At 32.7% G+C, this 14,567-nt stretch overlaps 2 protein-coding genes across 2 annotated transcripts; both read left to right on the forward strand.

The window, feature by feature from the left end:
* The first annotated feature begins 2,757 nt into the window (after window positions 1-2,757).
* LOC121763788 (transcription factor UNE10-like) lies at window positions 2,758-6,423 on the forward strand. The gene is made up of 6 exons (XM_042159872.1): window positions 2,758-3,062; window positions 3,140-3,587; window positions 4,105-4,206; window positions 4,450-4,515; window positions 5,718-6,041; window positions 6,147-6,423. The coding sequence occupies exons 1-6, from the start codon at window positions 2,992-2,994 to the stop codon at window positions 6,225-6,227; spliced, it is 1,092 nt and encodes a 363-aa protein (XP_042015806.1). The 5' UTR covers window positions 2,758-2,991; the 3' UTR covers window positions 6,228-6,423.
* Window positions 6,424-11,153: 4,730 nt separating this feature from the next.
* On the forward strand, window positions 11,154-12,162 carry LOC121769417 (cyclin-U2-2-like). The gene is made up of 2 exons (XM_042166221.1): window positions 11,154-11,734; window positions 11,816-12,162. The coding sequence occupies exons 1-2, from the start codon at window positions 11,358-11,360 to the stop codon at window positions 12,087-12,089; spliced, it is 651 nt and encodes a 216-aa protein (XP_042022155.1). The 5' UTR covers window positions 11,154-11,357; the 3' UTR covers window positions 12,090-12,162.
* Window positions 12,163-14,567: the final 2,405 nt, after the last annotated feature.

Consider the following 14,567-nt stretch of genomic DNA (forward strand, 5'->3'; position numbering starts at 1 on the left):
ATTTGTATCAGGTTAATGTAGAACATATTGAGGGAGAATTCTTATTCATACATACCCTACAAATTTCGCCTAAATGGTAATCAGCACATTACTGGCATGAACCAAGTCACCAAGATGAGATAAGATAAAGATTTCGTAATCATTAAATCAGAGTAATATTTTATTGAGATAAGACGAAACACTTGTGAAGATTAAAATAAAATAAAATAAAATAAAATGGTCCAAAAATTCCTGAGCGTGACTAAGCTGCTTCAGCGGACCTCCCACCATCTCCGTGTCTACAGCGGCTCGAGCGTGGTTGCACCATTTGCTCCTGTACAAAGTTTGGATTTCCGACGCGCAGTCCGACTCAACCGTTACACGCGCTACCATAATCTCGAATTCACGTATCTCAGTGGGATTGAGCAGTTATTCATTGGTTTATTTTCTTTTTATCCTGATTCCCTATTACTCCAAAAATAAGTTAAATGACGATTCTTCCAATTTTGTCTGTTTCTCACGATTATGTCATGCACGGCATAATTATGCCAATGTCATTTAACTTCTTTACATCTAAAAAGCATGAAATAGCGTACAGTCGAGAAGAAGACAAAGATGATATGTTAGTCGCGCCAACAATGGATGATAGTTAAAGAAGAACAAAAATGAACACAACTCCTGAAGAGTTATGACGACCCGTCGCACAGTAGAATTGACAACAGTTTAAAAATTGTATATGTGACAGAATATTTTTGGCTCTGGTAAGCCAACGATGAGATCAATCGACCTCTATTTTACCATTTTGAAATGTCCATAAAAAATAGTCACATTTTTTAAAATGAAAAGTTTCTTTTTCATATTTTACTTACTTTTTTTTCGTATCTCTCTTACTTTACCTACTTTTTACCATTCTCTTTTACTTTACAGATTTCTTACAAACAAAACTATTTTTTTGGATAATGAATATTATAATTGAATTTTTTCAATTACACTTTATGCACACTTTAGACATCCATAATAAGTTGAACTTCTTTTAGGTTACAAGTCAGACAGTAGTACTAGTATATCTTGTATTCTTCAGCTAGCTAAAGTCTTTTTTCCTGTCTCGGTGTGCGAGTCAAGGACGTGTTTAGAGAAATAACAACGATGTGTTAGTGAGACTTGTCAGCTATACCATTAATGACTCGTTATTTTATTGATGACATCTCTCATGTTATGAGAGATATGAATAGTTATGTGAGTGGACAGAAGAATAGTTTATTTTCTATATTAAACGATTTATAAATTTATAAATAAAAATAAATTTACAGAAGTGCTCCTACGTTTTAAATTTTTTTCTCTTATAATCTTTTCGAGTTTAATCGAATTAATGTCCTATCAATACAATACACGTTATGAATATATAACAATATTGTTAGAGCATCTCCATCCGTGCTCTTGCCAACGAGCACGGATGTGGGCCCGGACCCACTTTTACTCCCTGCTATTAGGGAAGAGCACAACACCCACATCCGTGCTCTTCCGCAAGGACAAGCTCAAGAGTCCCACCATTCTATTATTCAATTTAAATAAAGACATTTTCACAAAATTAAATTGCATTAAAAATATCGAGAATACTATTACAAATTAAAAAAAAATAAAAATTACATAATTAAAATCCTAAAAATTAAAAATTACATAATTAAATTCATAAAATTAAAAAAACCTACTACTCGTGGCCGAATTTCGCCCTAATGTGTTTGATTAGGTCTTCTTGTAGCTCAATGTGGGCTCGGGTATTGCGCATTGTGTTCCTTGTTTCGATCCTCTCGCCCACCGTCGTATGCACACCTCGGCGTGGGAGAAACCTCGCGGTTGAGCTTTCGGCTTCATCCTTGTAGCTTCCGGCTTCATCCTCGAGGAGGGGCGGGGGTATTCGCGGTGACATAGGCTTCATAGGCGGCACGATATTGTTCATAGTATTCTTGTTTTTCGCGCTCCGCTTCCGCAATGAGATTGGTGAAATCCATTTGAGAGGGTTTGAGTGAGAGAGGAAGATGTAGATAAGTTGTATGAAAAAATATGAATGAGAGATGAATGGGAGATGATTTAATGTGAAAAATGGATAATAAATGTGTGTATTTATAGATGATTTTGGGAATAAAAAAATAAAAAATATTAAAAAAATTCCAGAAAAACGGTAAAAAACGGCCATATTTTTTGGAATCTGAAAATATATATTTTTAAATTTTTGGTATTATTTTTGAATTTTTTTAAAAAATAAATTTCTAACGGAAATGCTGTTGGCCAATCAGAACGCGCCACGTCAGCTGCTCGCTGGCACGGACGTGCTCGATGCATAGAGCAGCGCCGCGCCAGCGGCAAGAGCGCAGCGGCGAGCAGGCGGTGCCGCGCCGCTGGCACGGACGGACGGGTGTCCACTCACCACTGCGGATGCTCTTAACCATTCATAAGATGTGTTGTTGTATATGTATTGGTTAAGATTTGTAAAATTAAAATAAAATACTAAGATACAAACAAATTAGTTGAGAAAAACAGAATGAAACTGATTTTCTTTCTATGTTCAGTAGCTATGCAGCAGCCAAAATCACTAGAACCATTTAGGAGTACGTAGCTAGTCCATAAATATCTATCTCCATGCTCATGTACATTGCAAATGATTGCTTTTATATTCATCCCATTCCCACCTTTCATCCTCAGAATAATTTCTACTTGCCTTTGAAGTAGCCACCAAGATTTCTTTCACATTTCAATTTATACCATAATTTTCATCCCATTGATAAAGGACCATTCACACACTCTCCCTCTCAAGTTGTGCTTTGTTCTTATCTTTATGAATAGTATTTAGATCCTTTCTCAAATAGCCCTCACCCACATATATTGCACCCCCAAAAAAAAAAAGCTTTTTTCTCCTATAGTATCACTCCCCTTCTCTCCCTTTCTTATATTTTCCTCCAACTCATATCACCACACTATTCAAGTTTTTATTTTTCAAGAAAACTCATCTTAGCAATGAATCAATGTGTACCGGGTTGGGATCTTGATGATAGTACCAAGATCAATGCATCTCAAGCCGTCCCTTCGTAAGCTTCGTTATATTTTTTTTATCAACGAATAACAACAACAATAATATAAAAAAATATTCAATTAATTATTGCAGATTAGATTATGAAGTGGCGGAGCTAACATGGGAAAATGGGCAACTAGCCATGCATGGCCTCGGCGTGCCGCGCGCTGGCGGCACGCTCGAGTCCATCGTCAGCCAAGCCGCCTTCTATCCGGCGCCGCTGAATCCCACCACCAACGCCAAGGACCCGGCGCCGTGGTCAGAGCACCGCCCCAACCATGGAGGCAGAACCACGGACGCAATGGTGTCGTGCCCCAACGGCGTCCGTGGGGATGCCAGCAGGGCCGGGTGCTCGTCCACTGGCTCCCGCCGCGTTGTGAGCGCCACGTGCGGCGGGATGTCGATTGACACATGGGAGAGGGAATTCGGTGGGCCCGGGTTCACGTCACCCACGGCGTCGATGATTTCGCCGGGAAACACTATCTCCGGCGGAGACTACACGAAGACATCCGGCTGCGTTCCCCTTCACAGCAGCTCTCAGGTCAGAATAATTTTCTTGCCCTTTCCTTTTTTCTTGGAAATTACTTCTAATTAAAAATGATTTTTGCCAAAAGAGGAACCGAGCTTTCCTGGAACATCCGAAAAAAGGAAAACAACTCACTTGCAATAAACATCTCCTTTTACAGTTTTACCCAACAAAGAAAATGGACATAATGATACTATATGATCTTGTGTTTTGCATTACACTGAAAAACCTTGATGTTCACGTTAGGTTTTCAACCATACAGTTAGAAATTTCTAGTACTACTCCACTACTATAAGTTTCTAACTAATATTCATATCTTTACATTTTTATTTGTCTATAAAATTAGTCTCTAGTAATTTTTTCTACTATTTAATAGGTGGATCGCATTCTCCATTAACTATACTTCAACCATGTTTTCTGTCTGTCTCTCTATAATTTTATCAATATTGCAATAAAACTCGTTGCTTCACTATTATAGTGTTGTTTGTAATAACCAAAAATTGGCAGTAAGTGATATATATACTGTTTGCAGAGAAACGCAGATGAGGAGGAGGGCAGGAGAAGAGACAGTGGAAAGTCTTCAGTTTGCACAAAAAGGAATAGGGCGGCAGCAATTCATAACCAATCCGAACGTGTACGTTTCTCTTCTCACAAAATATAATTTTCCTATGATTTTTTTTATGCTTTTGTATTAAACTACAACCCTTTATTTCGTACAGTCAAAATTTTAAAAAGATAATATACTGAATCAACACAATTACACAAGTATAAATCTGATTGAGTTATACAAGGTTATATATCGGCACACGACATTCAAAACATATAGGATTTATTTCTTCATATACGATTTATATATCAATCTTTTTTGGCACCTCAGAAACGAAGAGACAAAATCAATCAAAAAATGAAGACGTTGCAAAAAATGGTCCCACGTTCCAGCAAGGTATGTTGATATTCAAATTCATTAATTAATGTTGTTGGTATAAAGAATATGACTATTCACGTCATCACATCTATGTTTCACTACTAAAAAGGCACGATCATTAACCGTAATTAAATTTTCAGTACCTGCGATTATTGGTGAAAATTCATACTTCCTCGGTTCTATAATAGTAGGTCTTTTTTTGTTCCTCCCACAATGAATACTAGTCTTTTTTCATTTTTGCTGTAAACAATAAATAGGTACCACATTTTATTATATGTATGATACTCATTTCTACTAATATTTTCCATCCATTTTAATTTATATGGAGTATTTCTTAGAAGTCGCACCAAGTGAAATGAGACTCTTATTATTATTATAGGCCGGAGTGAGTATTAAGAATTGGTGCATTTTGAACATTAAATTTATCTTTTGATTTTGTGTAGTTTGACCGGTATTAAGAAGGGGTGCATTTTGAGTAGTATTTCTTTATAAATAAAGGCTTTCAGTACGTATTGAGTACGTATTTATTGAGTGTGAACATTGCTTAATAATAATAATAATAATAATAATAATAATAATAATAAAAATAAATGGAGGAAATCCTTTGATGAGAAATGAGGGCATTGATTGAATATTCGTCATAATAACGCGCATTTAAAACCCTAAAGTAAACAATTAATGAATTAATTTTGCCCAACATACAATAAATAGTTGCCCCAGTAGTCCCATCAGCTTGTACCACTTAATTAAAGCACAAACATTATACTAATATATGTAATACTACATTTGATAATCCATCTTCCTGCAATTTTACTTGTTTATGCTAATTACAATTTTTATTAAATTTGTGTGTGTGTTTTGATATTTCGTTTCTCAATCCCTGTCATACAAAATGTAATTAAAAATATGTGTGTGAAGAAACCAATCATTGATTAGATGATACTACTAAATAGTGAAATCAATCAATGAATAAAAGTGATCCAATAATTTGACACGAATGTAAATTTTACAATAACTATGAGAAGAATATAGTCCACAAACAAATCTTCATCCTCAGACAACTTGACACAGACTCTGTCTTGTAGGGACTTTGGAAAATTACTTCCAACACATATCTACCCACATTCATATGCTTGTCTGCTGCTGTCGATCACTCATGTGAATGCCAATCAATTTAATTAAATTTTCAATTAAATAAATGAATTCATGATTTGTTTCAGAATGACAAAGCATCAATGTTGGATGAGGTGATAGAGTACTTGAAGCAATTGCAAGCTCAAGTGCACATGATGAGTAGGATGAACATGAACATGAACATGAACATGCCATCCATGATGTTGCCATTAGCTTTGCAGCAGCAGCTTCAGATGTCGATGATGGGGTGCATGGGCATGGGCATGGGGATGGGGGTCATGGACATGAGCACCATCCCCCGTCCCTCAGCGCCATGGGACAACGGTGGGGAATGTTTGGCGCCGCCACAACCGCCCTCGGCGGCTGCCTTGCCGGACCCTTTAGCATCACTTCTTGCATGCCAAAATCAAGTGAGTGTTGTTTGGGTTTTATAGGAAACGTCACTTAATTAATTTCTTCGATATATTAGTACTTATTAGTAATGTATATGTAATGTTTGATTTTAATGTATGCAGCCAATGACGATGGATGCTTATAGTAGGGTGGCAGCTATGTACCAGCAATTGCAACAACAGTTGCCTGGTTCAAAAAATTAAAACTTAATTGGGTTTTATGAAAGAGAACTATATATAATTTTCATAATTTTATTTATGCGTTTGAGGGATTAATTTGTCCTCTGATTACTGCATGGATTTATGTTCTCCATTAATTGGAGATCCTAGTAGAGTTACATGTATGTAAGAATTTCGTGTCACCGTGTATAGTAGTAGTATAGTTTTTCCATTTTTAGAAGTGCCCAACTTGTTCTTTTATTTTATTTTATTTTTCTGGACCTGGAATTCAGCGAATGTGACATTACATCTTTCATTTTCAATGTCCATCTAATATAATAATAGTAGTATAATACTCCATTCGTCCCTATTAAATGTATCATATTTTCTTATTTAAACGATCCCCAATAAATGTTTCATTTCAGTTTTACTATTTTTAATAAACGAATCTCACAATCGACTAACTCATCTCAATAACATTTTATTATAAAACTAATATGTAAAAATAGAATCATTTCGTCACCATTTCATTTTTGCGACCAATCCTAAATTTCTAATTAAGGTTTCAATGAAAAATTGGGACACAAGTGATTAGAATTATGTCATTAATTGTAAGATCTCACGATATAATAAATAATAGTACTCTTATATTTTAATGTGATAGTGCCTTTTAATATATTTATTTGCTTCTTTAGCTTTTTTTTTTCCCGAAATATCTCATTACTATATTATATTGTGATGGTGTTTCAAACTTGCCATTTTTATATTCTCAAAATATATCATGGGAAATAAATATTACTTGAATTTAGGCAGGTAAAAGGCGAAATTGTTCCCAAATCAATTAATCGCTCAACAATTGTTTACTTAGCTCGATCGTCTTAAACCAACCACTGAGTGATTAACTTTGATGTAATTTCAGTTTTAATTAAATTTAAATAACTCATGAATAAATATTCTAAGTGAAAAATCTATCTGAGAAAAAAGATTCAAGATGGAAAAAGAAATCCGAAAATGAACATATAGAGGTCACATTTCCAATAGAATTATGTGGTAGTATACAAAACCAAGCGTTTCCTTCAATTTCCAATAATTTATTTGGCTGCTATTGCAACTTGTACCATCAAATCGGTATCATCCTTTTTGGGGTATATGCAAATATTAATTATTATGGTATCAACTCAAAAAATCAAACCAAGAAAGAATATATTTTTTCGTTTGTAAATTTGCACGTTTTTTTAAATTTATAAAGACATTCCTAGCATCTTTTAATCTTTATAACTTATAATTATAATTATAGCATTTCAATTCTTCATTCGTAAAATGACGCCGCTTTAGTTATAAATGTATAATTTTTGCTGAAAATTTACAAAAGGTTTTAATTGCAAATAGAGAGTAAATTGGTGATGTTACGTTAATAAAATATTGAAGCGTTTTATAATTAACGGTGTTAACATTCAAGTTCGACTGAGCATTAAATAATTTTTTACAATTAATGTCACGAGCCAGTTCTGGATAGTGATAAAATGCAAACATCAAACTCCTCAACACAATATTAATACAATATTAACACATAGTAAAATTTTAAGATTTTGGGGTGACATAATGTAAATACAATGTCAACACACACAGCCTCAATTGTTGACACTGCATGTGTTGACATTTTATGTTGCTATTATTTTATCATGACTCTTTTACTCGTTGTTCCTTCAGCTTGATCTTTTCTTTTTTTTCATATAAAAAATATAAGAGTCAATATCCTATTTTCCCATAATTATTTCCATGCAATTAAATCTTTTTACTTAATGTAAATTTTGAATTATAGACTAAGATTTAGTTTTATGATTTAAATTACGAAATACAAAATGTAATCTTGACTTATTTTGAAAAGAATACATAACATATTAATGCCTATTAATTATTGTTATTCTGTCAAATAAATTTGTTGTTAATGACTTAATGTCATAATGCTGTAACGGATGCTATTATGAGTTTTTATGCCTTTTACAATATTTTAAAAAAACGAAACACAAAGAAAAAGAAAAATGAAAGAAAACTGGCCATCTAATCTAGGGGATCCATTTTCCGTTATGGAAAGCCCAGCCGGATCCAATCGGATCTCAAAATCGATCCATCAAATCCGACCCGACTTTATTGATTGATTCTGACCCGTCGTAACAACCGGGAAACTTCACTTGATTGAAAGTCAAGTGGGCCTAACCCGAATTTTTTACGGCCCAAATAGATGACACAGTATTGGTTTTAAAAGCCTCATATTAACAAATTGGGTTAACACTTCAAAATTACTTATTCACTTACGAAAGATGCTTTGTACTCACTAGATATATGTATAATTACAGTTGCCAAAAATGTAAATATTACTACTTCTCTACGTTATCTTCTTTCTTGCTTTACCATTTCTCTACTTTAACTATTTATTATAATTTTTATAAAACGAGTGCAGAAAGTCAACGTGACTGCTAAAATGAGACCGGGGGAGTATGCGTTACTCATTCATACTGAGGCTATTTTTAGTTAACACACAAGTCATTTTTAGATAGTTATAGTTCAAACGAGAGGTGTGAGATCCTATGAACTAAAACGATCTTAAATAACATTCGCACTCGTATGAACTAAAACACTCTAAAAACAACATTTGTATTATGAAAAAAATAATCTGTATAATTGATTATGCATTAGGATTTAGTTAAATTTTTTTTATTATAAACCTATTAGACCATCTCCAATAATTTACACTAAACTCAAACTCATTTTTTAGTATACGTTACACCAAAAAGTAGTTTTACTCCAACCATTTACGCCAAATTCAAAATAACACCATTTTTGAGTTTTGTCTCATAAAATTTTTGCAGTAACACCATATTTGGTGTTGTTTCACAAAAAACACCAAAAAAGGATTTGAGTTTAGTGTATGGTTGGAGAAAATTTCTGCATCAAAACTCATTTTTGGAGTATGGTTGAAGATGGTCTTATGATATGTGTAAATAAACAACATCACAAATATATAGGAGTACTATATTTTTATATTTACAGCTGCATTGCCATAATAGTAAATATTACTCCCCTATTTTCATAAGAATATGCACTCTTTTCTTTTTAGTCCGTCCCACAAGAATATGCACTTTTTAATTTTGGAACCTCTTTTCTCTCAATGGGGTGAGACCCATTCTACACTAACAATACTTTATTTACTTTTTCTCTTTAACTCTCTTTAACTTTACCAATTTTGCATTAAAACTCGTGTCGAACCTAAAGTACATATTTTTTTGGGACGGAGAGAATATTATGTACTGTATAATCGTAGATTCCTCGAGGATAAATGTTTCTAGACAACTCTCATATCACCCATGACGATTATATTTATATCAAAGGACACAAAATTATCAATTTGGGAAGAATAATCCATAACCGACACTCTAGAGTGTGCGTACGTGTGCAAGTGCAATGAATGTTGGATGAAAATATAATTTGTAAAACTATTTGTTTCAAATATCTCTCAAATTCAATAATTGTCTATAGGGTTCCCATTGAATAAAATTTGTTGACTGGGCAATGAAATGAAATGAAATGAAATGAAATTAAATGTAGGGGCCAAAATTAAAAGTAAACACACACAGACACAGGCTGTATATATATTGAAGATTATATTTTATATTTATATGGGACCTATAGTTTTCACGAATACATTGTGCTGGTGCTCATGATATTGTACAGAATCGTACTTGATGGAATACCTGATCTTAAATTATTCATTTCTATTATATAGTTGTCGATTCTCATGTACCATCACCATCTCTGATTTGATTTGATTTGATTGAAATGTTAATTATAATGTTATCATTTCTATTTGTTACCGCGCGCCATTCATTTATCATAATTAGCATAGTAATCACTTAATGTAGATAAGAGCATCACAAAATTACTATAGTAACGATTCAAAAACATACAAAATTAGTCTTAAGCTCCCTAATTTTTAGAAACAAACTTTTGTTCACGTCTAAATTCACAATGCATCAATATCAATTAAGATTTATTAATTACTATATACTTTAAATTGCTAATATCTTTTGCGAAGCTAATTTTTCATTTAAATTGACAATGCATGAAATATTGATGGGTGAAAGTGAAACTTTGGGTAAGCTATTGCACGTGTAATATTGTACTGCACCTGTTGAAATTAAATTTGACACAAATCTCAAGACATAAGTCTACTTTATTTTAAATGTTCCGTGGACCCAATCTATTACCTAACTCTCTCACTTATTATAATAGTACAACTATCATTTTCATTTTTGCTCTTACCTTCGACCCACTGTCGGCGGCCCTAAACTATAGTGCTTACTTATTAATGTTAGTGCTTAATTAATTAAGCCTACTAATTATATTCTCCCATGTGAGAGTCAACTTACCTACACCAATTGTTGCTACATAGTTTTATTTTACTTTATTATTTTTTTCACTTATAAAGGGAATTGTGAATTTCATAAAGTGAGAAGAGTACATTTTTGTATTTTATTACTGTATAAGATAATTGTTTTTTTTTTTTTAATTCGTGCACGAGAATGTGGATCATGCTATTCTCTCACTCTTTTATTGACCATAAAGAAATGCCATCAAATTTCATAATTAATTAACACATACTACTATCATTTTTAAAAATTGCACTATTAAGAATGGCAATCCTCACAATTATTTTCATTTAACATAACAAACGTAATAATGTGAAGATCCAAAGTGGTAATATTGTACTAGCTCGAAAGAGAAAATCTATCATAAATGAATACAACAATTTCCAAATCCCCACAACACAGTACAAATTCACTATATATACCGTCCCTGGATGCTTCTAGATATACATAAATCAATTAAATAATTTGTATCATAGCATAACACTACTATAAAACGATGGAGCATTTATTTAAATCAAGAAGCACAGCTGTTGTGTCTGCACAATAAGGAGGCAAAATATCTTACAATTTGATATTCTCCTCCCTTTCCACCCACCTTCCAAAATAACCCCATCTCCCAATTAAATCAGTATTTAATTCACAAAAACAAGAAACTACTTGTCCCTTTCCATATCAAATGTAATAGTATATAGTATAAATAAACCCCTCTTAACCAAAACCTCACACATTCATTCCACCACTTAAAACCATGGCCCTAATATCACCAAGAACATTGAGATACGATCTCTACTCATACTCCTACCAACAAGACTCAAAAACCCCATCAGTCATCTCGGTTCTCGCCTCGTTAATCGAGAGAACCCTAGCCAGGAACGCCAGAGCCAAAACCAAAACCAAAACCAAAACCAGTGTTTTCGATTGCATTGAAACGCCAGACATGACAGTGCAATCCTATCTCGAGAGAGTATTCCGGTACACCAAGGCAGGCCCCTCCGTGTACGTGGTGGCCTACATCTACATCGACCGATTCTGCCAACTCCACCCGGACTTCCGCCTCGGCCCCGCCAATGTGCACCGCCTCCTCATCACCACCATCATGCTCGCCTCCAAATACGTCGAGGACAAGTAAGTCAACCAATAATCAATCAAAATTAACCACATTTTTTTATGATTTTTTTTTCTAATTAATAGTAAATGTTTGTGCAGGAATTATAGAAATTCATACTTTGCTAGGGTTGGTGGATTAACAACGGAGCAAATGAATAAATTGGAGGTTGAATTTCTGTTTATGGTGAAGTTCAAACTGCACGTGAATGTGAGTGTTTATAAGAGCTATTGCAGCCATCTAGAGAGAGAGGTGAGCAGTGGAGGAGGCTATCAGATTGAGAGAACTTTGAGGTGTGCGATTGAGATTAAATCTAAGCAGAGATTTAACAATAATAATAATAATAATGATAATGATCATCGGCTTTTCCTCTGATTTTCATTTTTTTTTCTCGATGCCAAAATGTATAGAAATTTATAATATATATAATGGAAAATCATTTTTTTTCTGGGCCCTGATTACTTATATGTTGAATATCTGACCAAATTGCATATAAAATATGGCTTGGATTTGTACTATGAAAATTGAATTTTATTTAATTCATTGTACTATGATTTTTTGGATTTTGGATCGGTTCCAATCTAGTTATAAATTTTTTTATTATCCAGAGAATTTATTGTCTACAAGTTCGAATTATCGGATCGATTCCGATCTGGCAAAAATATATTCCAAAGTTCGAATGCTTACACCTAAGTAAATGAGTGTGGAATTTTAATTCACAAAAATAACGTGGACTTTAGGCGAGTCTATACAATTCTATTGGTTTGTAAAATAATTGCAGCGAAAAAAAAAAGCAAATACTATTTATACACTTTACACCGACAAATAATAATAAAAGGTGATTTTCGTGACATGAATGAGTATAATCAATCCACTCATATACTCAAGTTATTGTATTTTTGATATTTCAATTAAAGTGATACATTTAAAAAATAAAAATAATATTTTTATAATTTATTAATTTTATTTTATTTTCTCTCTATTTAATTGTACCACTACTAAATACTACTATAACACTACATAATTTCTGGTATCAAAAAACTTGTTCTACTTAGAATTGGGGAGTAATATAATTGGTCATTTTTTTTTACTTGCGTACATAATTTTTTGTGAAATTTTCCAACATACAAGTAAGATTTCACATTCATTTCACATTTTTTTGTTTACAATTTTTGAATTCAGTGTTAAACCAAAATGAGACATATATTGATTGGGGTATTAGTTAATTGAAAGGTGACCTCATTAATTATGCAAGAAAGAAAAAAAAAGAATGAGCTGAAGAAATTTTACAAATAATATTGAAACTATTTCAATTGCATGTTAAGTAAATTAATATTTGGAGGATCACATTTATTTTTATTGGATGCACAATCAATATGTTAATTCTTTAGAAAATGAGAGCGGGGCATTTTGATTATCTAGAGTTTGAATTTATATATATCGTCTAAAAGTGTAAATTCAGATCGATATTCTAATCTTGTAAAAATACATTCTAATGTTCGAAATGCTCACCTAAATAAATACTAATGTGGATTTCAGGCGAATCTATACACTCATTGGTTTGTAAAATAATTGCGGCGTAAAAAAGCAAATTATCATGCCTTTTGTAGTGACAAATAATACTAGTGATTAAAGGTGATTTCCGTGACATGGATGATTATACCTTTCCACACTTAGATTAAAACTTTTTTTTTCTTTTTGAATATCTAAGATTCGCACTTAATGTGGCATATTTTTAAAAATAAAAATAATACTCTTTACTTATAAATTATAAGAATGCACAATAATAACACTACACTAAGGGAATATTTACTTGATTCCTTTTAGTAATTTGTCTCAGTACCTATCTACATTTATCTTTTCTTTGACGCCTCGCAAAATGTTTTATTCCTAATTGTTCAAATATTATCCATATATCATAAACTAAATAATGTAGTTTTTATATAGTTACTCCCTCCGTCCCCCAAATTTTGTCACAATTTGATCGGACAGGAATTTTAAGAAATGTAGTGTAAAGTGTGTTGAAAAAATTAGTAGAATGTGAGTCCTACTTTTAAAGTATTAGTTTTATGATAAAATGTGAGTGAAAATAAGTTAGTGGGATGTGAAGTCCACTACAAAAATGATAAAAAGTGAAATGTGACAAATTTTGTGGGACGGACAAAAATGGAAAAATGTGACAAAATATGAGGGACTGATGGAATATGTTATAAGATAAAATATTGGTGATTTCAACCAAATTTTAATTTTTATTTGGTTGGCATTCTAGCACACACATATATAGATGTTATATAACTTCCAATCTATTTTCTATTTTTCTATAATATTCTACTCTTTTCTTTTATATTCCATATATTTCTATTTTATTTTATTTTATTTATAAAGTATCCTTACTTGTTACCTTCAAAATTGTATAAATATTTTACTTAAAAATAAAAAAATAAAATATACATTTATAAGAACGTATGCAACAAATGCCATTCTAGCCGTTTAGCCAGAATGTGGTATTGAATGGATGCGTTGTGGGTGGATTAGCTAGATAGATTGGCGACATTTTTACCCCTCAGAGACGATATTTGATTGTCCAAAATTGATGATGTTTGAGTCGATTCCTTAGCTCTTTTTCCAAGTCTACTCTTATGAGAATTTTATGTTATTCCAAAACTCTGACTTTTCCAGCTTCATTGTTAGCCCATTAAAATTAGATGTGTTTGCCTGGCCCAATTAAGTTACATGCTCCAATAAATTATACTACTCCGTGCACTTTTTGTCTGTATATGTCTCTATATTTATTTTTCAATGAGGTTTTCTCATGCACTGATTTAAAGCAAACCCTACTTGCTGATGTGTACT

Source organism: Salvia splendens, chromosome 2 (genome assembly GCF_004379255.2).
Source record: "Salvia splendens isolate huo1 chromosome 2, SspV2, whole genome shotgun sequence".
Lineage (NCBI taxonomy): Eukaryota > Viridiplantae > Streptophyta > Magnoliopsida > Lamiales > Lamiaceae > Salvia > Salvia splendens.

Coding starts and splice junctions, on each gene's coding strand:
- LOC121763788 (XM_042159872.1), top strand. CDS start 2,992: ATGAATCAATGTGTACCGGGTTGGGATCTTGATGATAGTACCAAGATC. Junction 3,588..4,104: donor CCCTTCACAGCAGCTCTCAG/GTCAGAATAATT, acceptor TACTGTTTGCAG/AGAAACGCAGATGAGGAGGA. Junction 6,042..6,146: donor TTCTTGCATGCCAAAATCAA/GTGAGTGTTGTT, acceptor TAATGTATGCAG/CCAATGACGATGGATGCTTA.
- LOC121769417 (XM_042166221.1), top strand. CDS start 11,358: ATGGCCCTAATATCACCAAGAACATTGAGATACGATCTCTACTCATAC. Junction 11,735..11,815: donor TCCAAATACGTCGAGGACAA/GTAAGTCAACCA, acceptor ATGTTTGTGCAG/GAATTATAGAAATTCATACT.